This window comes from Quercus suber, unplaced genomic scaffold, assembly GCF_002906115.3.
Source record: "Quercus suber isolate HL8 unplaced genomic scaffold, Cork oak 2.0 scaffold_275, whole genome shotgun sequence".
Taxonomy (NCBI): Eukaryota; Viridiplantae; Streptophyta; class Magnoliopsida; order Fagales; family Fagaceae; genus Quercus; species Quercus suber.
The window spans coordinates 84,345-106,582 of NW_027069731.1; the positions used below are offsets into that span (position 1 = coordinate 84,345).

General features: G+C 36.4%; 2 protein-coding genes across 2 annotated transcripts; both read right to left on the reverse strand.

Moving 5' to 3' along the window:
* Window positions 1-583: 583 nt before the first annotated feature.
* LOC111998138 (uncharacterized) lies at window positions 584-14,007 on the reverse strand. Its single transcript, XM_065781665.1, has 11 exons — window positions 13,938-14,007; window positions 13,529-13,680; window positions 12,729-12,914; window positions 12,119-12,249; window positions 11,819-11,960; window positions 11,411-11,673; window positions 10,670-10,794; window positions 4,152-4,164; window positions 1,838-1,960; window positions 986-1,046; window positions 584-859 (listed from the first exon to the last, which is right to left on the reverse strand). Exons 1-11 carry the CDS (start codon window positions 14,005-14,007, stop codon window positions 728-730), a joined length of 1,398 nt encoding a protein of 465 aa, XP_065637737.1. The 3' UTR covers window positions 584-727.
* A 5,596-nt stretch (window positions 14,008-19,603) lies between these two features.
* Window positions 19,604-20,779, reverse strand: LOC136070973 (uncharacterized). The gene is made up of 2 exons (XM_065781666.1): window positions 20,071-20,779; window positions 19,604-19,896 (listed from the first exon to the last, which is right to left on the reverse strand). Exons 1-2 carry the CDS (start codon window positions 20,777-20,779, stop codon window positions 19,604-19,606), a joined length of 1,002 nt encoding a protein of 333 aa, XP_065637738.1.
* Between the last annotated feature and the right edge of the window lie 1,459 nt (window positions 20,780-22,238).

The window sequence follows — 22,238 nt, forward strand, 5'->3', positions numbered from 1 at the left end:
TAAGCTTCTTACAGTATATTTCGAGAAGATTGAGGTCAAGGACCATGGAGGGTGACTGAACACCGAACAATGGCTCCTTGGTTGAAGTTCATAATATCTCTTGATAGGTGACTGAGCCATTCATTCGAGATTGTTATTTCTACGTGTCATTTATGATTTTCCTATAACATAAACAAATTTATTTGTATCGAGTTATTGAGTTTATTTTTAACCACTAAAGATAATTTCTAGTAGATAGCGAAAGTCCTAAGCATCTTTGTCACTTTAGTAGTTGGATTCAATGACCAGGCTGAGTAACAAGTTTATTTAGCTCACTAAGTCGGTGACTTTTTGTTAACCATTGCAAGTAAGGAGCTTTGTAGTTCAATCTAACCCGATAAATTTGCTCTTCGAAAAGTCACTCATAACCCTAGCATTGTTGTTCAAGCTAATTTTATATGTAATGGTTTTTTTTTTTTTTCCACTTCATTAATAAAAGAAAAAAATAAATCATGTTATTAGAGTTACTCCAAGGTTTTTATTTTTATAAATACAATCAAAAAACTTTACCAGCGGAGCTAATTAGAATTAATGATTTATTCCATGTTAAGTATATTTGTTACTTCTTTAATCATATATAATCTATGGTATACTCCTAGAAATATATGATTTTTGATAAATTATACATAAATTTACTACTAACTATATCCTAATAAATCTATCGACTTTCTTCCAAACAAATCTAACTTCAGATCTTCTTTTGATATGCAGCACTATGTAAAGCCTTCTGCCGAGAAATGGCTTTCTCAATATATTCTTGCAAAGGAGGAAGAAGAGACCCTTCATGTTCTTCATTTTTAGATTCTTCTTCACGAATTACCTATAAAAGCCATCAATGAATAGTGAACATACCATGGATCAGACCACATAAACACATGAATTAAAGAAAGAAAAAGGGAGACTAGTACTAGGTGAAATATAGAATCATGAAGAGCTAGATTATTACCTTTGATGCCCATGATCGCTCTGCCTGTTGACAAAAATCTCTAATATCCCTTCCAGACATTCTGGAATGGCCAAGAACAAGAAAAAGTTGAAAGAAAATCAACAATAATGCAAACAACAATATTTAGTGGTAGGCTTAAGATTGAATGGTATTAAAGATAATATTGTATTGGTTGTTGTGTAATGACCCAAGAGGCCTAATTTAGTGTAAAGCCCATTCAAGGCTAACCCTGAACCCTACTACTTCTATATAAACCTTATTAAGGTCATTGTAATTCGTAATTCACTTATATATTTCAAAGATGTAGCTATTTAAGGCTTTTCCCCATGGATGATCTCAATGCTTCTTTCTCAATTCTCTACAATCTTTCTACTTTTATTTTAACACATGGCAGAAAGAACCCCTGTTTCTTATCATGTGGTTGGGAAGGATTTGCTATATTGAGGAACATACGACACATAATGGTGAATTAAATTGAAAGAGTGGATCTGATTGTATGAATCTAACAAACTGATCTGGTCAAATTCCCCAAAAAAATGAAAATGAAAGAAAAAGATAGCAGCTAGAAAATAAATGGCACTATTGTAGGTTGAAATTTGGCCATATAGAAAATAAATGGGACTAGGACACATGATAGTGAATTTCAATTAAAGAGAGGATCTTATTGTTTGATTCCAACATTGACCAGGTTAAACCTGTAAGTAAAGAGTAGCAGCTGGAAAATAAATGACACTGTGTAAGCTTCTTTTTAAGCCTTGAATGAGATAAATTGAACTAATTAAAGTAGAAGATATTTTGCATATTCCAGATAATTAAAAAAAAAAAAAAAGTGTGAGCCTGTATCAAACTTACCCTTCTGTAACCCTTGCAACTTCTTTTAATTCAGGTTCTGTTAGTTGCTTTGCATACTGAGCTATTATTGCCTGACGACTTTGCTGATCAGGTAAGCCAAACGTAATCATTGTATCAAACCGGCTGAAACAACATAGATAAAAGGAAAGTTAGAACCCATTTCCATCAACTCTTGGGTACAATTGTCGTCTAAAGAGGAAAAAAATGCATCAACTTACCTAAGTAAAGCAGNAGGAAAAAAGGGTGAAGAGAAAGAGGGGCCAAAGAGAGAGCGACTTACAGGAAAGAGAAAGGGCTCCTTAGACAGGCTTTTGTGCTAGAGGTGCTAGTAAGAGTGTGGCTGTACTCGGGAGGGGCGCACGAATATTCTCGATTACAAATGAGGAACAGGAAGAAGCGTTTCGTACGGGTATTTATACCCAAATCGAGGAGCCATGCAGGTTTTCCCGCTCATAAATGCCAGACGAATCTCCACCGTTGGGTGGGTAACGCCTCATTGGACGTGGGGAGCACAGAGCTGCCTGAATTTAATGATGGACACGTTACGTGCTCCGAAGCGTCAGCGACGTGCCCTTGGCAGGTGAATGGGCCCCAGCACTGACGAGGGGTGGGGGGTGAGGCCAAGGATGTCAAAATCCTTCTCCCCGCCCGAGGATGCGTGCAGCAAGATTTTGAGGGGCTATTGTGGGGCCAGAAAATCGAATAGCAAGGCCACTTCAACCCAGGCCCAGATGGCCCGCGCCGAGGACCACGATGGGTCCGAGGATGCCCTATCCTCGGTCGTCCGAGACCTCGGTACGGAGAAGGGCAAGCTCTGGGCGAGCCGTCACCTCGGCATTGAATACATTCACCTAACCCCTCTGGCGCATTAATGGGGATGTAACCCCTCCAGGGTGACATCGATCAGGGTGAACCACTTGAGCACGGATATGACCTTTGATGGGAGAGGCCGTCAGGAGGAAGGCCAATAGATGATCAACGGAGGAAGAAGATGGGCATATAAGAACTGTGAGCAAAATGTATGGGGGGGGTTTGGAGAGGGGAAAGCCTCCTCGGCCATGGGCCGAGGAGGTCCCCCAGTTGTAAATTGTTCTAAGTATTTTTTTTCAATAAAAGAGAAAGGTGTTCATGCTTCGTAAACGCCGGTCAGCGCCTAAACCTTCAACCCACTCTCTACAAATTCATTGTTCTGGGTTCTTGGGCCTATAACCAATCTCTTTTGGGCTTAGGCAAAAAAACTGACCCTACATTATATATTTATTTATTTATTTATTTATTTTTCTTAAATGTATCATCAACCTCGTGCAATTCATTTAAAAGTAATAACAATAAAGCAAATGAATAACTGCCTTAAATATTATGTTTGTATATTCATGGCTTTTATGTTTAGAAATACTTTTACTTAAATTTAGTCTTACCGAAGTTGACTGAAATGTTATATTAATATGGCTCAACAAAAGTATAACAAGAATAAATGCTATACTTAAGATTTTGGATATTGCAAATCTGACACACATACACATATATAGATATATTTATTTAGATTAGGTGCTTTCAACCCAAACATGTCTTTTCCCATGTACACAAAAATAGATCGAAGTGGACAAAAATAAACTGAAGTGATATGAATGGACCGAAGTAGACCAAATGGAACAAAGTGGACCAAATGGACTAAATAGGAACAAGGTGGAATGAATATGATCGCATAGGACCAAAGTGAACAAAATGGACCAATGAGACTGAAGTGGACAAAATAGGACCAAAGTGGACTGAATAAAATCAAAGTGGACAAAATGGACTAAATAGAATCAAATGGCCCAAATAGGACTGAAGTGGGTCAAAGTGCACTGAATATAACCATTATGGACCGAATAGGACGAAAAAGAACCAAAGTAGTTAAAATGGACCGAATAGGACTAAAGTAAACTGAATAGGACCGAAGTAGACAAAACAGGACTAATATAGACCGAATAGAGCAAATGTGGACTGAATGCACCAAATTAGACTAAAGTGGACTGAATAAGATTGAATGGGCCGAATTGGACCAAATAGAACTTTAGTGGATAGAATGGACTAAACAGGACCAAATAGGAGCAAATTGGACCGAAGATGATAGAATGGACCGAATAGAACCAATGTGGACCAAGTAAAACTTTTGAATATTTATCATTTTTGTTGCATTTTTAGGGCTCATATTTCTAATTTATAATATCTATTTCAATATTTTTCTTTGTATTTTTTAAACTCAAATCTAAAGAGTTTAGCCCAAATGTAATGAAATTTCATACTTTTCAACCAAAAAAATGAATTTTACTTGAAAAGAAAACCTACAAAAAGAATCAATTTAAGGCTCAATTAGTTTAAAATAAATTGAAGGGGAACCAAAATTGATTGAGTGGACTGAACTGGACCGAGTAGAGCAAATTGGACCGAAGTAGACCTAATTGGACCAAATAGAAATTGCTTAATTTTTAGAGAAAATAAATTATTCTCAAAAAAAAATTGAGAAAAAATTATATATTATATTAAAATACAAAATAATTATTTATTTCTATACATTGCATGGGTCTGCGACTAGTTTTAATAAAACTTTATTAAAATTGACCCAACAGCTTTCTAATCTAAAGAAATTTAATACTATAGAGACTCAATACTAACTAAAGTAGCTTATCAAAGGTGCCAAGATCGCCCACATCAAAATTAAATCACAATTCTTAAATCTTTTGGCATTTAATCTTTTTCCCCCTCTTACTTTTTATTTTGGATTTTTCATTTGGAAACAAATAGTCCAAGAGATGCAATGCAGAATTTTGTAAAGATAGAAGTGATGAAATATATATATATATATATATATGAGTTCTTGGAGGAACGAAACAAGGCCAATCTCATAGTTTAAATTTGATGTTGGATACGTTACTGATAATGAATGTTAAATTCAGGTACCGGAAAGACATCTTGTGCTCGTGTTATTGCTAATCAAGCGGTGAGCAACTGGCACTTCGTCAACTATTTCAATTGTTTTAATTATAGTTTTATCTTTTCTAAATGATCTGTACTCTTTATTTGTAATCACTGATTTTTTTCCTGCTATTATTTTTATTTTTTATTTTTTGTTGTTTGTGTGTGTGTTGGGAGAAGGGGGCGCTGTTTGTTATACAAGTTAAGTGAGTCATTTGCCATGTGAAAACTGTAGTAAGTTCCCCAAAATATTTCCCGATCTCCATAAAAGTGTAAAACTAGCATATATGTAGTAGATTCTTTTCTGAACCTGCAAATATGAGCTACACTGCACATGGGTCAAATGCTTAATTGACAGGTTTGGATGCACACGAAATGACATACTTTAAAATAGATAAATAAATTTACTTAAGATTTTGGCTTTCATCACTACACTCAACAATATGAGCCACTTATTTAGGCGCACAAAAACAACAACAAAAGAAGTAGATGGTGATGATGAATCACATAATTGTCTCTTGCTAATGTACTTAGTTCAATTGGCTACTCCTCCCTTTATAAGTTCTAGTTGACAGGTGAGGTTGTGGGTTCAACACCTATCACCCATTGGCTGCTTGTGTAACTTACCAATTAAAATAAAAAATAAAAAAATAAAAACGTTTTATCTGGGTGTGTACTTCAATTTGGACAAACTTCATGTAGCATTACTTGACAGGGAGTCCCTTTGCTATACGTGCCACTGGAATCTGTCATTACAACGTGGATTGGTGAAAGCGAACGCAATTTAGGAAGAGTGTTCTCTCACGCAAATATGCTTCCAAATGGTGCTATCATTTTTCTTGATGAGGTACTTGAAGCTTTCATTGCTTACTCAACAATGGCCCTCTGTATATTTGTTAACTAGTTTGTATTATTTTCTGTTCCCGTTATTTTTTTTTTTTATGCTCCAAGTGTTCTTTATCTTATGCTGAGATTGCAGTTGATGTTGTTTAGTATCTTAGTAATATGATATTATTTTCTGTTACAGATTGATTCTTTTGCTACTGCTCGTGATAATATCAGACTAAGTGAAACTCGCCGAGGACTCTTATCAGTGTTGTTACGGCAGGTGAGCTTAGGTTTTCCATTGCTTTAAACATTGCAGAAAATGAGCCATTTATTATGAGTGGCTGAACTTTTTGGATGTCATGCAGCTATTGCTCTGCCTGTAACATGGTTTTTCCATGCAGATTGATGGATATGAACAGGATAAAAAATTGATTGTAGTTGGTGCAACAAATAGAAAGCAAGACCTCGATCCTGCTTTACTTAGGTAAGTTGATGCATTTTTTTCCTCTTTAGACGACAATTGTACCCAAGAGTTGATGGAAATGGGTTCTAACTTTCCTTTTATCTATGTTGTTTCAGCCGGTTTGATACAATGATTACGTTTGGCTTACCTGATCAGCAAAGTCGTCAGGCAATAATAGCTCAGTATGCAAAGCAACTAACAGAACCTGAATTAAAAGAAGTTGCAAGGGTTACAGAAGGGTAAGTTTGATACAGGCTCACACATTTTTTTTTTTTTAATTATCTGGAATATGCAAAATATCTTCTACTTTAATTAGTTCAATTTATCTCATTCAAGGCTTAAAAAGAAGCTTACACAGTGTCATTTATTTTCCAGCTGCTACTCTTTACTTACAGGTTTAACCTGGTCAATGTTGGAATCAAACAATAAGATCCTCTCTTTAATTGAAATTCACTATCATGTTCCTAGTCCCATTTATTTTCTATATGGCCAAATTTCAACCTACAATAGTGCCATTTATTTTCTAGCTGCTATCTTTTTCTTTCATTTTCATTTTTTTGGGAATTTGACCAGATCAGTTTGTTAGATTCATACAATCAGATCCACTCTTTCAATTTAATTCACCATTATGTGTCGTATGTTCCTCAATATAGCAAATCCTTCCCAACCACATGATAAGAAACAGGGGTTCTTTCTGCCATGTGTTAAAATAAAAGTAGAAAGATTGTAGAGAATTGAGAAAGAAGCATTGAGATCATCCATGGGGAAAAGCCTTAAATAGCTACATCTTTGAAATATATAAGTGAATTACGAATTACAATGACCTTAATAAGGTTTATATAGAAGTAGTAGGGTTCAGGGTTAGCCTTGAATGGGCTTTACACTAAATTAGGCCTCTTGGGTCATTACACAACAACCAATACAATATTATCTTTAATACCATTCAATCTTAAGCCTACCACTAAATATTGTTGTTTGCATTATTGTTGATTTTCTTTCAACTTTTTCTTGTTCTTGGCCATTCCAGAATGTCTGGAAGGGATATTAGAGATTTTTGTCAACAGGCAGAGCGATCATGGGCATCAAAGGTAATAATCTAGCTCTTCATGATTCTATTTTCACCTAGTACTAGTCTCCCTTTTTCTTTCTTTAATTCATGTGTTTATGTGGTCTGATCCATGGTATGTTCACTATTCATTGATGGCTTTTATAGGTAATTCGTGAAGAAGAATCTAAAAATGAAGAACATGAAGGGTCTCTTCTTCCTCCTTTGCAAGAATATATTGAGAAAGCCATTTCTCGGCAGAAGGCTTTACATAGTGCTGCATATCAAAAGAAGATCTGAAGTTAGATTTGTTTGGAAGAAAGTCGATAGATTTATTAGGATATAGTTAGTAGTAAATTTATGTATAATTTATCAAAAATCATATATTTCTAGGAGTATACCATAGATTATATATGATTAAAGAAGTAACAAATATACTTAACATGGAATAAATCATTAATTCTAATTAGCTCCGCTGGTAAAGTTTTTTGATTTATATATAAAAATAAAAACCTTGGAGTAACTCTAATAACATGATTTATTTTGAGTCCGAGGACCATGCAATACCTTGGTTCTATCTAGTACCCAGGTATAGAGGAGCGAGTAGTTTCCCCATAGGCCTGAGTCCGAGGACCATGCAGTGCCTTGGTTCTGTCTAACGCTTTCATTTCTCTGTAAGTATTTAGTTTCCCCATAGGTTTGAGTCCGAGGACCATGCGATACCTTGGTTCTGTCTAGTACCCAGGTATAGAGGAGCGAGTAGTTTCCCTATAGGCCTGAGTCCGAGGACCATGCAGTGCCTTGGTTCTGTCTAACGCTTTCATTTCTCTGTAAGTAGGGGTTTGTCCTCGGACCGCTTTACTGGAGACGATTCCTCCTTCCGTCGGATTAGGATCTTACACGTGGCGTTGATCTCGCCTCCAGCTCGAGCCCCCATCTTTTTTATTTACGAAGCATCCCTTGGCCGTTCGTGTTCCGCGCTTGACGTTTCGGTGCGCGAGACGCGCCTTCATTAATGTCCTCATGAATTAGCATAAATCCAACGGTCTACGGTCCCCTTGGAATTTGGTGGCCTCATTATTAGCCCTGCTGGTAACTCTCTTCGAATTCTGCGTGAATTAATTCTCACCAACCCTCATCCTCTATATAAGGCTTTCCGGAGGGATGGTTTCTCCATACTCCATGAACTTTCTAACGCAAAAAGAAAAAACACACCCCTTCAGCTTCCCCAGCCCCTTTAATAACCCCGTCGGAATTGTGACTGGAGTTAGTAGGTATAGGGTGGCTTTGGGCGAGTGTGAGGACATCCGTGCCAAGAGCCGTTGTGGCCGCAGCCCCCACTGGGCTTCCGGTGCGGCAGAGTCTATGCGTAACCCCGATGGCGCCATGCACGGTGGCCCGGAGGAGACGTGCGAACTCATGTCATGGCCGGTGTCAGAGTGTTGCCATCTCCGACGGCCAACGCTCGTGAGGAGTGGAGAGAATCAAGGGAACATCACGGGGGAAGGCGTCCCGGTGCCCCTGTATTTGCTCCTCGTTTTGTTCAAGCTCCGCCGCACCGAGAAAGGAGTTGTTGGTGGCCTTGAAACAAGCTGGCCCTCCCCCTTCCCTGCTTTTATTGTCAAGTTCTCCCATTCTCTTGATGCCAATAAATGCACGGGTTGACACTTCCCTCTAGCTAGTTTTAGGGCGGGTTCATCTGGGCCTCTGATTGTAGAACTAGCTGGTAGGAATAGTTGTAAAGCACGCCTGCCTGAGCCTCTGATTGTAATCTGTAACTTTGCTTTTTATGAAATAATATCAAGCTTTCTCTTTTTTTTTCTTTTTTTCTTTTTTTTTTTGCATCACCACTAATCTTTCATAGAACGATTACTTAGAACCGTCGCCTGTTGCGCCGGCCGGCGCGCTAATCCTTCCCACAGACGGCGCCAATTGTAGGGTCAGTTTTTGTTGCCTAAGCCCAAAAGAGATTGGTTATAGGCCCAATGAACCCAGAACAATGAATTTGTAGAGAGTGGGTTGAAGGTTTAGGCGCTGACCGGCGTTTACGAAGCATGAACACCTTTCTCTTTTATTGAAAAAAAATACTTAGAACAATTTACAACTGGGGGACGCTTCTCGGCCCATGGCCGAGGAGGCTTTCTCCCTCTCCAAACCCCCCCCATACATTTTGCTCACAGTTCTTATATGCCCATCTTCTTCCTCCTGTTGATCATCTATTGGCCTTCCTCCTGACGGCCTCTCCCATCAAAGGTCATATCCGTGCTCAAGTGGTTCACCCTGATCGATGTCACCCTAGCAAGGGGTTACATCCCCATTAATGCGACCAGAGGGGTTAGGTGAATGTATTCAATGCCGAGGTGACGGCTCGCCCAGAGCTTGCCCTTCTTCGTACCGAGGTCTCGGACGACCGAGGATAGGGTCATCCTCGGACCCATCGTGTGTCCTCGGCGCAGGCCATCTGGGCCTGGGTTGAAGTGGGCCTTGACTATTCGATTTTCTGGCCCCACATATACATATATGTATTTATGTTTAAGTTTTATTTAAATAAATTATTCATTTTATTAAAAGAAATTATCATGATAATAAAAAATCGTATCAAACTTTTACTAATTATGTATAATTTATTTATTTTTAAATTTTATTGTAGAGAGAGAGAGACTATTGGTAATGGGGAACTAAAAAATATAACACTAAAACGTATAAACCCAAAATAGAGTTATAAAAATTGCAATGATTCATCAATATAAAGTAGAGTTTCAAGAAAAAATAAAAAATTAAGAGAAAGAGAATAACCACATTTTAAAAAGAGAATAAGAAGAAATTTATAGAAAATAATATAAGAATAACTCTCAGCCATGCAATAGAGAAGGGCAAATAAACTAAGTATGAGTTTGGATCCAACTTATCACGCTTCTTCCGTGTTTTCCCTTTTTTTTTTTTTTTTTTTTAAGCCCGCATTTGTTGACTTTTTCACGGTGAACAGTGCATCCGTGCACTTTTCACGGACTCAAAATTCCACTTTTCAGCAACTTTTTCATTAAAAATTGGTCACAAAGCACTATTCACACATTTAAAAATTATTTTGCTACAGTGTTTTTAGTTTTCAGTTTCAACAAAATAAGTTCTATCCAAACGGATCCTAAGAGGGAAAAGATTTGCATGTGCTACAGTAGTAATCTATTTCTAAATGTCACTCTAGCATTTTGTAAAAATTTGAACAGTGATAAATTACTGAATGTAGGGGAGATTTTGATTGATTTTGTAATACTCATTTTTGCATTTCAAGGGCTTTTAATCTCACATTTCACGATACTTATTCCTTTATTGTTATCACACCTTACAACATTAATTCAGATGCCTCAAAATCTAGTTCACTTTTTTCCTATGTACTAGAAACTTGCCCCAAAATGATAAAGGGGGGGGGGGGGGGGGGGGGGATAGGGGGGGGGGGGAATGAATTTTTATTATATTCTATATAAGAAAATCAATTCGAACATAATCACTCGTTAACTTATTTTGGGGTTAAATGGCATACCAGGCGGACCATCGAAGAGCACAGCTCGAGGCCTGTTTGATTCAAACTTACGCCGAGTTCCGTGAGTAATCTCATCATATACTTCAGGCCTACGCAGAGCCAACAGTACTGTATCCTCTATCTCTCTACACAACCAGCAATCAGCAGTAGCTATACATAAGCACTCGTATAAAGAGTAGCAGAGATAAATTTATACTTGAAAACAACCTTAGAAAAAAAGACAACTAATATGTAGGCATGTTGAAAGCAGAGAACAGAAGATATTACACATAATCAAACTAAAAAGGACTTCAACTGACACGAGATAACTGGCTCTTCAAAGGGATAGTTCATGCACCACCTAGTCCTTAACCAATGCATATACAAGGATTTAGTTTACATGCTTAAGATGGATTACCAAAATATGCCACTGATCTGAAACACTTTTTTATTTTATTTTTTTGGGATATGTAAGAAACTGATCCGAAACACATTGTGGTCAAAATAAATCATTGTGTAATAGGCAGCCTGATTACATTTTAAATCAAAAGGACAAAGAAACACTTATAGATGAAAGGGGCGATTATTTTCGCATCTGTTGCCTACTCTTAAACATTATGAGATTCCACCTAACTATTATAATGATTATGCTGATAGTTTTCATTGCTAGTAATGGAATAGAATTCACAAATAGAATATTATACAAAATTATATTGAAAATATAGCAACAATAGCTGCAATGCACCCTGGTCCTTCACATACCGTTTTTGCTGATCATACCCAACAAGATTGCCCCATGATGTGTTGATGTCCGAGGAAGAAACATCGAGTCCATAAATTTTCACTCCCATTGACTCAAGACGAGCAATCAATTTGTCTGCAGATTGTACACGTACAGCACCTTCCTGAGGTTTTCTTCCAAATGAACAATTTTGTCCCAAATTTCCACCGGCTAATCCTAAAACAGATACAAAAGCTTCAAGCTCTTTGGAACTCAAGCTCCCCTGCTTTATGAATTCAATTTCCTGCGATTTATGCTAATCGATAAGGAAATTCTCATAATTGACCAATTCTTCATTTCTATAAACTAAATAATAAGCATAGAAAGCAAATTAAAACTTGTTAGGATAATAGTTTCATAATTATAAAAAAAAAAAAAAAAATACTAACAAGTTTTTCTGAGTTGAGTGAACCAGATATAAGGATGCATAGATCCCCATCATGTGCATTTATATCTTTTGACTGTCCAAGATCCTTTTGACCTTGCACTTGTTTTCCTGGACGAGTAAGTGTTAATTGCCAAGTAACTGCACTGGAATAGGTCACAAGAACCAGAAAACATTATTTAGTACACTTCATGTAATGCCCATGATTAACATAGATGCGTTGGCTTAAATTAAGTGCAACGGAGGGCATGAGCTCAAAGTTAAAAAGTACAAGAAAGACGGAGGACACTACAAATTACTAAACCTTTCCGAAGCACGCAATAACATATCTGATCCTCCACTTCCCCCTTCAACCTTCAGTCCAAGACTTGAAACAAGGTTTCCAATTAGTTGTGAAACTTCACAACCAGGAGGAATTAGGAATTTGATGCTGACCTATAATGCATCATAGGTTTCTGTCAAATATATATTTTGAAATACTCCTCTACTATGATTGTTTACATGAAAAGGAACTGCATTAAAACTTCATTTTAAATTTTTTCAAAAAATATATGTGAATCAAGCTCGTATAAAATCTACTTTTGCAATAAATACAAAATTGAACCGATAGAAAATGTTTTCAATGAAATTGATCTTAGTCTTAGAGAAGCAAGTTTAGTTGTTTTACCCTGTTATCACTACAATTATATATATATATATATATCTTCACTATGTTATTACTACAAGACTCTTACAAAACAGTTATTTATATGTATTAAACTTTTCCTTCACCATTAGTAATAATTTACGTTCTCCCAAAAAACAAAGAAATGATAATACCTGAAGTTGTTTCCCTAATGGCTAATCATTTACGAGCCACTAAATAACCCATACTTAACGCCATATAATTTTCCATAGTAAGTAAATGCACTAACCTTTTGGCCCTTACTGGCAACAGATATGCGGGGATAAAGACCTCGTTTCATTCCCTTACTTCTAAGTAACTCTTCAATTCGCTGTTGTTCTTTCTTGGCATTTTCGTCAGACATTCGCTGTTCTTTCTTGGCATTTTCCTCATAACTTGGAGAAGATTTTGATGGCAAAGGAGATTTGTCATCAGCCTGCAGAAAGCTAACATCAAAATCAATTCAAAGATTGCAGCCTCGACATAGTAAATGCTTACTGCTTGCGAAGTACACACTTGAAAAAAGAAACACATTAGTGAGCTCAACTAACTTAAGGGGTGCTTTTTAGATTTTTTTTTTTTTTTTTTTTTGGGGAAGGAAAATACTACAACAACTATTACTTTTACTTGTACTATAAAGTTATAAACAATTTGTAAATTAATAGGGCAATAATTGTGATTGTTTATGTTAAAAAATCGATACATTTAGAGTTTGTTTGTGATCCTTTTATTTTACTAAAATAATATAGTGATAATTATAAATAGTATCAAAAATGGCAGTTTGATTAAAGAATAGTATCAAAAATAAACTAAATAATGAAATAAACTGACTTTTTAATTTAGAACGAAAGACACACTTATTTATATGACTTGTGTGATAAAATTTGTAGTATCTTCAACATATATTAACAGATTCTCAAAAAAGTTAATAAAAATAAATGCCAAAAAAAGACTTCTAAACACTCAATAATTTTTTTTAGGAATAAACACCCAATACCTAATGTCTAACAAAGGCAATACCAAAAAAGAAATAAATAAAATTGCACAAACCTTTTCAGCACTGGCCAAGGCTATTCCTACCGCTATAGATCCAAGCCAACCAGCCCAGGCAGGTAATATATCAGATATTTCAGAATCATCCGATCTTTGTGGCCGAACATCAGATGCATTAGATTTAGATTTACTATGGCACTTAATTGGCTCTGCAATAGTCAATTACCAACTTAAATTGGCTCTGCAATAGTCAATTACCAACTTAAAATTGCAAGCTGTAAACCACTAAACACAATGTCAACTACCGGAAAAAAAAAATGATGCGAAAAAGGGAATCACGGCGATAAGAAGAGTTAAAAGAAATAAAAAAGAAAAAAAAGAAAAAAAGAAAAAAAAGAAGAAGACGAAGGTAATGAATGGAGTATTTATAATGATGGAGGTCTAAGAGGTAGAGAAGCGCACATACTGCGGTAGTGACGACAAGGAAGGTGACTTGAGTGAAGACGCCAAGGGTATAGGTTTTTGATCGTGGCCATAGTTGTTCTCACTACTTGTCTTAAAACTGCCATGATTTTGGGGAGAAACAGTGGAAGCTTTGATACCTGGCTGATTCGGCTTTACGTGAAAAAAAACAACAACAACAAAAACACTCTCAACCCTAAGATACCTGGCTGATTCGGTTTTAAGTAAAAAAAGAAAAACACTCTCAACCCTATATAAACCCTGCCGTGATTTGGGAGAAACAGTGGAGGCTTTGATACCTGGCTGATTCGGCTTTATGTAAAAAAAAAAAAAAAAAATCTCAAGTCTCAACCCTAAACAAATCTTGCGGATTAGAAATTTTATTATTAAAAAGTTAAAATAGCGGTGAGTCCAAATAAGATCTAATAAGAATTTTTCATTTCAATAATTTGTAATGCAATCAATAGTCCAGCTAAGGTAAAGATTTTTTTGCCACATAATCCATGCAATTCGGAGCCAAATAATGTAGCAGTTGATGACACAATTATGCCCGAGAATCCTGGAGCTTGCTGCGTTTTTCCTTCAACGGATATAGGCGAGTTGATTCCAATTAATGCCTCGGATCAGTCCGTAAGGTCCAATCAATTCCTAGCAGCGGCTACACTGAAACCTATCCTACGGGTTTTGCAAGATGCTCGGTCTGCACAAGCATCTTATGCATGTTCAATTCCTCCAAAACCTCCAGACCGTGGCAGCCTTGCTCATCAACACACGAGGTGGACTCCTCCAGTCAATCACATGTTCAAGGTAAACTTCGACAGAGCTATTTTTAGAGAGAAGCAGAAGGCAGGTGTTGGGGTAATTATAAGGGATGAGCATGGCAGGGTTATTGCATCCATGGCAGATAGAATTTCTCTGCCCTTTTCTGTTGATGTAGTGGAGGCTTTTGCAGCCAAGGAAGCACTTAAGTTCGCTCAAGAGTGTGGTCTATCAGCCATTGTTCTCGAAGGTGACTCAAAGTGCACTATTGATTCTCTGTTATGCGAGGACGTATCCCTAGTAGACATTGGACACCTCATAGATGAAGCAAAGATGTCCGGTATTGGAGTGGGAATACGGGAGAGTAATGGAGCTGTTTTGGCTTCTTTCTCACAAAAAATCCCTCCCGCATACAAGGCTGAAGAGGAGCAGAAGGCAGGTGTTGGGGTAATTATAAGGGATGAGCATGGCAGGGTTATTGCATCCATGGCAGATAGAATTTCTCTGCCCTTTTCTGTTGATGTAGTGGAGGCTTTTGCAGCCAAGGAAGCACTTAAGTTCGCTCAAGAGCGTGGTCTATCAGCCATTGTTCTCGAAGGTGACTCAAAATGCACAATTGATTCTCTGTTATGCGAGGACGTATCCCTAGTAGACATTGGACACCTCATAGATGAAGCAAAGATGTCCGGTATTGGAGTGGGAATACGGGAGAGTAATGGAGCTATTTTGGCTTCTTTCTCACAAAAAATCCCTCCAGCATACAAGGCTGAAGAGATTGAGGCGTTGGCAGCCCTCAATGCATTGTCATTTGCGTTTGAGTTGGGATTTTGTAGTACTATCCTTAAAGGTGATTCTGTTGGACTGACTCAAGCTTTGAAGTCATAAGAGCGTAGCTTATCACCAATAGGCTTGCTGATTGAAGATGCAAAAATGTTTGCTAACAGTTTTGTAAGATTGTTGTATTCTCACATTAAGAGAAACGACAATGGGGTTGCTTATAGTCTAGTTAAAAATGTGTTATGCATACCAAATTTTCAAGTATAAATGGAAGATGTCCCATCACATATTGTTTCTGTTTTACAATTGGATGTAGTTGAATTTCATTAATAAAATTCATCAGTTTCTTTCTTTAAAAAAAAAATACTAATAATTTGTAAAAATGTTGTAAAACATTTTGTAGCCTTACTCGTTTTATTTTATATAAAAAGTTATACATTTTTTTGTATAAGAAAAGTTATACACTTATAATTGTTCTGAAACTTGATTGTATATTTATACATTAATAGATTGGTTAAAATAAGAACACATCCTCAAGCCACACACAGTGTAAGTTTTGATACAACTTTTATTTATACCTAGTCGCTAACTCGTACGATGCATGGAATAGTTAACAAATGTTAAATAATTTTAGGCGTCTATTACCTCTAGCTTAGTTTTAGTATTTACTGCATCTGTAGTTTGAATAGAAGTCTTAACCATGTTGCCACAATCCATAAATGAAAAAATAAATAACATTATTAATCATTTAAAACATTATTAATTATGTAAAATTTTAGTTAAGTTCATAGAATCTATACATTGCTATATATTCTAAACCTTACCTCTATATATTTTTCTAGCCTTATCTACCAAAAACCACACACCAAATAACCCTAATTCCTTCCATAAAATTACAAACTACAAAAACAATTCAGACGTATGAAACAACAAATAACAAATCAACTATTTATACCTAAGTTTTCTATTTCCTACTTGGACAACAAAATACCTAATACCCAAAATAATACACTACGAAATACTCACAATATTGTAAGATTTTGACCTGGACCATAGAATATAAAATAAGAAAAAGGTCCAAAAACTCTCCAGTCTCCTCCATTGACTTCTCGTCATGTTGCTACTCATTAAGCCATACTTTCCACATGCCCAAAACCTTGTTGAACTCCTCAACCTCTATTTATAATAAATGATTGTCTCTCTTAGTAATTATTTATCAATTGTGTATGAGGACTAGATTTCTCAACAAACCCATGCTTAATAAACCAATAAAAATCTCAACTTGATAATAAAAATAATCAAAACTGACATTGAAAACCCTCTCAAATTTGAATTAGAGGCTGAGTATTACCTATGATGCTAAATACTTTGTACCACAAATTTCACAGGAGCTAAACAAAGACTAAAACTAATGAAAAGCACACAAAAAAGAAGAAGAAGGTAACAATGTTTAACCAATTTGGTTGCATTGATCTAACATTTCCACCAACCAATTGCATTTGTCAGTAATGATACTGTTACGTGTAGTAATTTGGGCATGTGATATCTCAAATTTGCATTGATCTCACTTTTTTTTTTTATAATTTTTTTTTACATGTCGTAATTATTAATATTTGAGTTTGAGTTTAAATTGGACTTAATAATAAAAATAATCAAAGCTGACATTGAAGACCCTCTGGAATTTGAATCCGAGGCTAAGTATTACCTATGATGCTAAATACTTTGTACCACAAATTTCACATGAGCTAAACAAAAACTAAAACTAATGAAAAGCACAAAAAAAGAAAGAAAAGAAAGAAAGAAAGAAAGAAAGAAGGTAACAATATTTAACCAATTTGGTTGCATTGGTCTAACATTTCCATCAACCAATTGCACTAGTCAATAATGATATTGTTACGTGTAGTAATTTGGGCATGTGATATCTCAATTTTTTTTTTTCATTTTTTTATGTGTAGTAATTATCAATGTTAGAGTTTGAGTTTAAGTTGGATTTGTTAGAGAGATAGAGTTTCACATCTACATAAAAACTGAAAACACATGTTTTTCGCGGGTTAGACAATTGCAAGATTAGTCGCGAGAAGCGCAAAAACTTTCACGAGAAGCATTTGGTCGCGAAACAATCATGAGATAGTCGCGATAGCCTCTATAAGAATTGAAAAAAATTCTAGTTTTTGCCTAAAAACGTTTCACGAGAAGTGTTTAGTCGTGAAATACTCGTGAGGCAGTAGCGAGACTTTCTATAAGAATTGACACAAATTTTATTTCCCTTTAGCACATTTCGCAGGAAGCTTTAAGTCGCAGGCTTCTCACAAAATAGCCTCTGAACTAGTTTTTGAAGAAAAATACAAAAATGCATTTTGAACAAAAACTAAAAGCACGAAAGTATAAAATTACTTTCAAAAACGTATAAAACACTCAAAGATATTTTTGGGTTTGATCAACAAGTACTTGAGCATACACATCACATTTGAATATGTACAATCACATAAATGAGATAAGCATTAAATGAATCTAAGTCTTGTGTGTTGTGGGTGAGTATCAAGTGTGAAATAGTCCTTAAACCAAAGTGAAATTTCAATGATCAATTCAATCAAGTCATACACAACTGGTACTTAATCAGGAGGACTATCTCTATTATAGAAATGAACATATATGACCTTCCACAAGAGAATGATTACAAAACTTAGAAGCTTTTCATTTGGCTTCTACATAAATCATAACATTTTATCATTTTTGGACAATACATCTCTTTTTGAGATCAGTGCTTGAAATTTTTGATATTTCAACATTGAGAGTAAGCATTTGGCTTTTTGAGAACCATATAATTCAATACAAAAGTCATTTTTCCTTTTTCTTAGTCAAATACTAGTATGTACGACAAGCTTTTGCAGCTCATAATCTCTTTTTCATTTTGAGATTTACATTTGGTGAGCTCTATTGCAAAAACATAAAAAATGTGGGAAGATATATAGGCACAAGTCTATGCAAGTATTAAGACCATCAAGACTATTGACCAATTATTCATGACAAGTTTGAAGATCTATTTACAACAATCACACATAGTTTTCAAGATTTCTTCCACATAGATATATGTGCATACATAACAAGTTAAGCTTGTAAATGTACTATGCCATTAGTACAAAAGTTCTAGGCCAAACTTACATGTGATACACATAACACAATGATCAAAATTTTTGAAGATTTTTCAATTTTTATGGGTTTTTGAATTTTTGAACACACTTAAAAACAGAACAAGTAAAGTAAGATCAACAAAGACAGATACAAACCAAAACAAGTAAAAGAAACATGCTATAAACCATAAGCAATTGACATAAATTGAATTATGCATGATGTGATGCATGAACATATGTCCCTAAACATCAAAAGTATTAATGCATAGACATACTGTAATGCTTATGCATGAGTACCCTTCTTCACCCACACGACATGTGCGTTTGGAGTGATATCCCTATAGGATTGGGTACGAGTGTTGTGGCCTTCAAACCTTCTAGAGAATCTTGCCAAACAGGTGGTGAATGCATCAATCATTTTCATCACATCCATCACATTGAAATTACCATCTCGACCTCTTGATTGCTTAACAACCCAATTCCGTTTGTCATTTCTTGGTCCTCTTGGCCTCTGATCACTTGCATTCTTCAATGCCCTTAGCTTATGACAATTTGGTCTGGTGTGTCCTTGAAGTCCACAATGATGACAAAAATGTTGAATTCTCGGACCTCTTTGTTATTTTGGAAGTGATTTCCCTTTGGCTTCAGACCTAACCACTGATTGGTTACGAGGCTTATTCAACACCCGTTGGTCAGCCACATTTCTATTCTTCTCCGACTTTACTTTCTCAGCCTTTGTGGTAGCTACAATTGGCTCCTTGGCTTTCACAAACTTCACTTACTTGGTTACATTGATAGCTAAACTACTTTCTTCGGTATATCCTAATCCGGTTTTATCGGAGAAAGGCTTTTGATGAGAGAGGACTTCATCAAGCTTCTTGGAGGAGACTCACTCTATTTTAGCATTGGATTGAACCACCTCAAGTTTAAGGAATTTTATCTTTGAGTAGGCTTCGGTCAACTTTCCATTCAATGTCTCTATTTCACATTTGGCCTCCTTATATCACACTAAGAGACTTCTATAGTCCTCCTCTGCCTTCTTCATCTTTTTAACGACTGCCTTGGCCACCCTTGTATATTCTCTTGACTTCTCAAGGAGGGAATTGTAGTTTTCTTGAAGTTCCACTGCAGTTTCATCTTCTTTAGCATCGTATTCTTCTACTACTCCCATTGACTCCACTTCACTATGTTCACCAAGCTCTTCCACTAGCAAACTCAAGTCCTCCGAGGACTCAACATGAGTAATAGTCATAAAAGCGGAGTAATTCCCTTCTCCATCACAGCTTTCTTCCGAATCTAAATTGGAAGAATCTGAATCACTAAGTGTTATCGCATACGTCTTGCCCTTCCCTCTTAGGTAGTTGGGACACTCCTTCTTGAGATGTTCATGGTCATTGCATTCATAACACACAATGCTTTGAGAAGATTAAGAGTCCTTCCCATCTTTCTTCTTAAACTCCTTCCTATCACCTTTGGAGGATGAAAACTTCCCTCTGCTGAATAGTTTCCCACTATTTTTCATCTTCAGAAATTTTCGGAAGTTCTTTGCCAAGAATGCTACCTCCTTCTCCACATCATCTCCTTCGGAGGAATCATCCATTCTCTCGGTGATGGTTTTAAGAGCAAGAGATTTACTCGACTTATGAGAAGGTAGTCCCAGCTCATATGTTTGGAGAGATCCAATGAGCTCTTGGTTTTTGATCTCATCCAAATCTTTACTTTCCTCTATAGTTGTGACTTTTACTCGGAAGCTCTTCGACAATGATCGAAGGATTTTCCTCACTATCTTTGAGTCCTCCGTCTTCTCACCCAAGTTGAACTTGCTAATAACTACCTCATTTAGCTTACTATAGAATGAGTCGAATGACTCGTCTTCACTCATTTTTAGCTCTTCAAATCGAATGGTTAGCATCTGCAACTTAGTATCCTTCACCTTCTTCATGCCTTCATAGGTGGTCTCCAATATCTCCCAAGCTTCCTTGGCAATTGTTATGTGAGATATCCTGTGAAACTCATCTAGAGAAACACCATAAAAAATTGCATTCAAAACTTTACTGTTAGCGTTAGCTGCCGCAAGTACTTCTCTATCCCAAGTGAATTTAGCAACCTCTGGCCTAGTCCATCCTACTTCTACCGCATCCCAAATAGTATCATCAATTGAACACAAGAGTGCCCTCATTTGGACTTTCCAAAAGGCATAGTTACTACCATCAAAATATGGTAGAACATTTAAAGATTGAGACCGGTCCACCTTAAATGGGGTCAAGGATCGCACTAAGGTAATTAAACCATAGCTAGTGCACTCGCTCTGATACTAATTGAAAGCTCAAAAATGTGTTGAAAACACAAGAGCTGTTTAGACCCCTAAATTAAAGTTATGGCTCGATAGATTTTATACTAACTTAATACTAAATGCGTAATAGTGTAAATGCGAATGGATTAACAAACAAACTACTCTAATCCATAATCATAGCAACACAATAGTAAAATGGAATGTAAAAGAGTAAGGAAGAAAGATGTAAACACAAGATAACATGCCGATGTGTTATCAAAGAGGAAACCGAAGTATTCAGTGAAAAACCTCTCCGCCGCCCTCCAAGCAGTAATCGATCCACTAGACAATCAGTTGGGATACATGGGTAAGCAAGAGACCCTCCAAGCCTAATCTATCTAATATACCTAAGCCCTCCAAGCTCCTACTCCAACAAGACTTCTCAGAACCGTGTCTTGTCTAGCTCTTTGGATCCCATAACAAGCTCTATATTGCATCTGCCATCCTGAGCTTCTTCTAATACTTCCCAGCAGCACCAAAACCTCACTTGACACTCTGAAAGAGTGTGGAAAGTTTTTGTGCTATCAACCTCTCAATGTTATAGAAATGGAGAGGTAGGAGTTGAGGAAAATCTACAAGCAATTGTATAGAGGATTATGAGTATAACAATCTCTAACTCTTAAGGTTTGTGGCCAGAGTTTTCTCTCGAAAGCACTCCTCAACATCTATGGGTAATGTAGGTATATATAGTGTAGGTACAAAAAGTGTGTATCAGATAGGACAATCTGGCAAAACAGAATGTCTCGCGAGTGTCTCGTAGGAAGGCCTTACCTGCGAGCTACTCGCGAAACACAGCTGTTGTCATCTGTCCTGACTCTTTGCATTCCAGTTATGTGCAGGGCACATGGCTCACTTCGCGGGATGCTTAGTCGCAAGCTACCTATGAGAACTCCTCAGTCTTCAATAGCTTGATTCTTCACACACTCTCTCTCTAACACACAACCCTTACAATTAAATCCCACAATAAATGCAGGGTACAAAAAATTGAATAAAATTACAATCAAATTTGACACGAAATAAAAGTCAACAAAACACGTAGTTATAAATCACAACTTTACATTTTCTCCCTTTCACAATTGAGTAAAGTTGCAAAAAGTAAAGGCATTTGCAAAAGTTTTGAACTATCTTGAACTCATATTTCCAAATGTGAGCTTTTTGTTTGTCATTTAGATGAATGTCACATGATAATAATTATAAATCTCATTTAACTATCATACATGTATATGTTTCATGAGACACACGCATATATACATATTTACAAACATAAATTTATGTATATGTTAATGTTTCCTACGTGGCCTTGCAT

Excerpts from the sequence above, each read along its gene's own strand:
- LOC111998138 (XM_065781665.1), bottom strand. The coding sequence starts at position 14,007 with ATGGCCACGATCAAAAACCTATACCCTTGGCGTCTTCACTCAAGTCAC. Across the intron at positions 13,681-13,937 it reads TCCTTGTCGTCACTACCGCA|AGCCAATTAAGTGCCATAGT; the intron begins GTATGTGCGCTT and ends TGACTATTGCAG. Across the intron at positions 1,047-1,837 it reads GTTGCAAGGGTTACAGAAGG|AATGTCTGGAAGGGATATTA; the intron begins GTAAGTTTGATA and ends TGGCCATTCCAG.
- LOC136070973 (XM_065781666.1), bottom strand. The coding sequence starts at position 20,779 with ATGAGGGCACTCTTGTGTTCAATTGATGATACTATTTGGGATGCGGTA. Across the intron at positions 19,897-20,070 it reads GAAGTTTTCATCCTCCAAAG|ATTCGGAAGAAAGCTGTGAT; the intron begins GTGATAGGAAGG and ends CTTCCAATTTAG.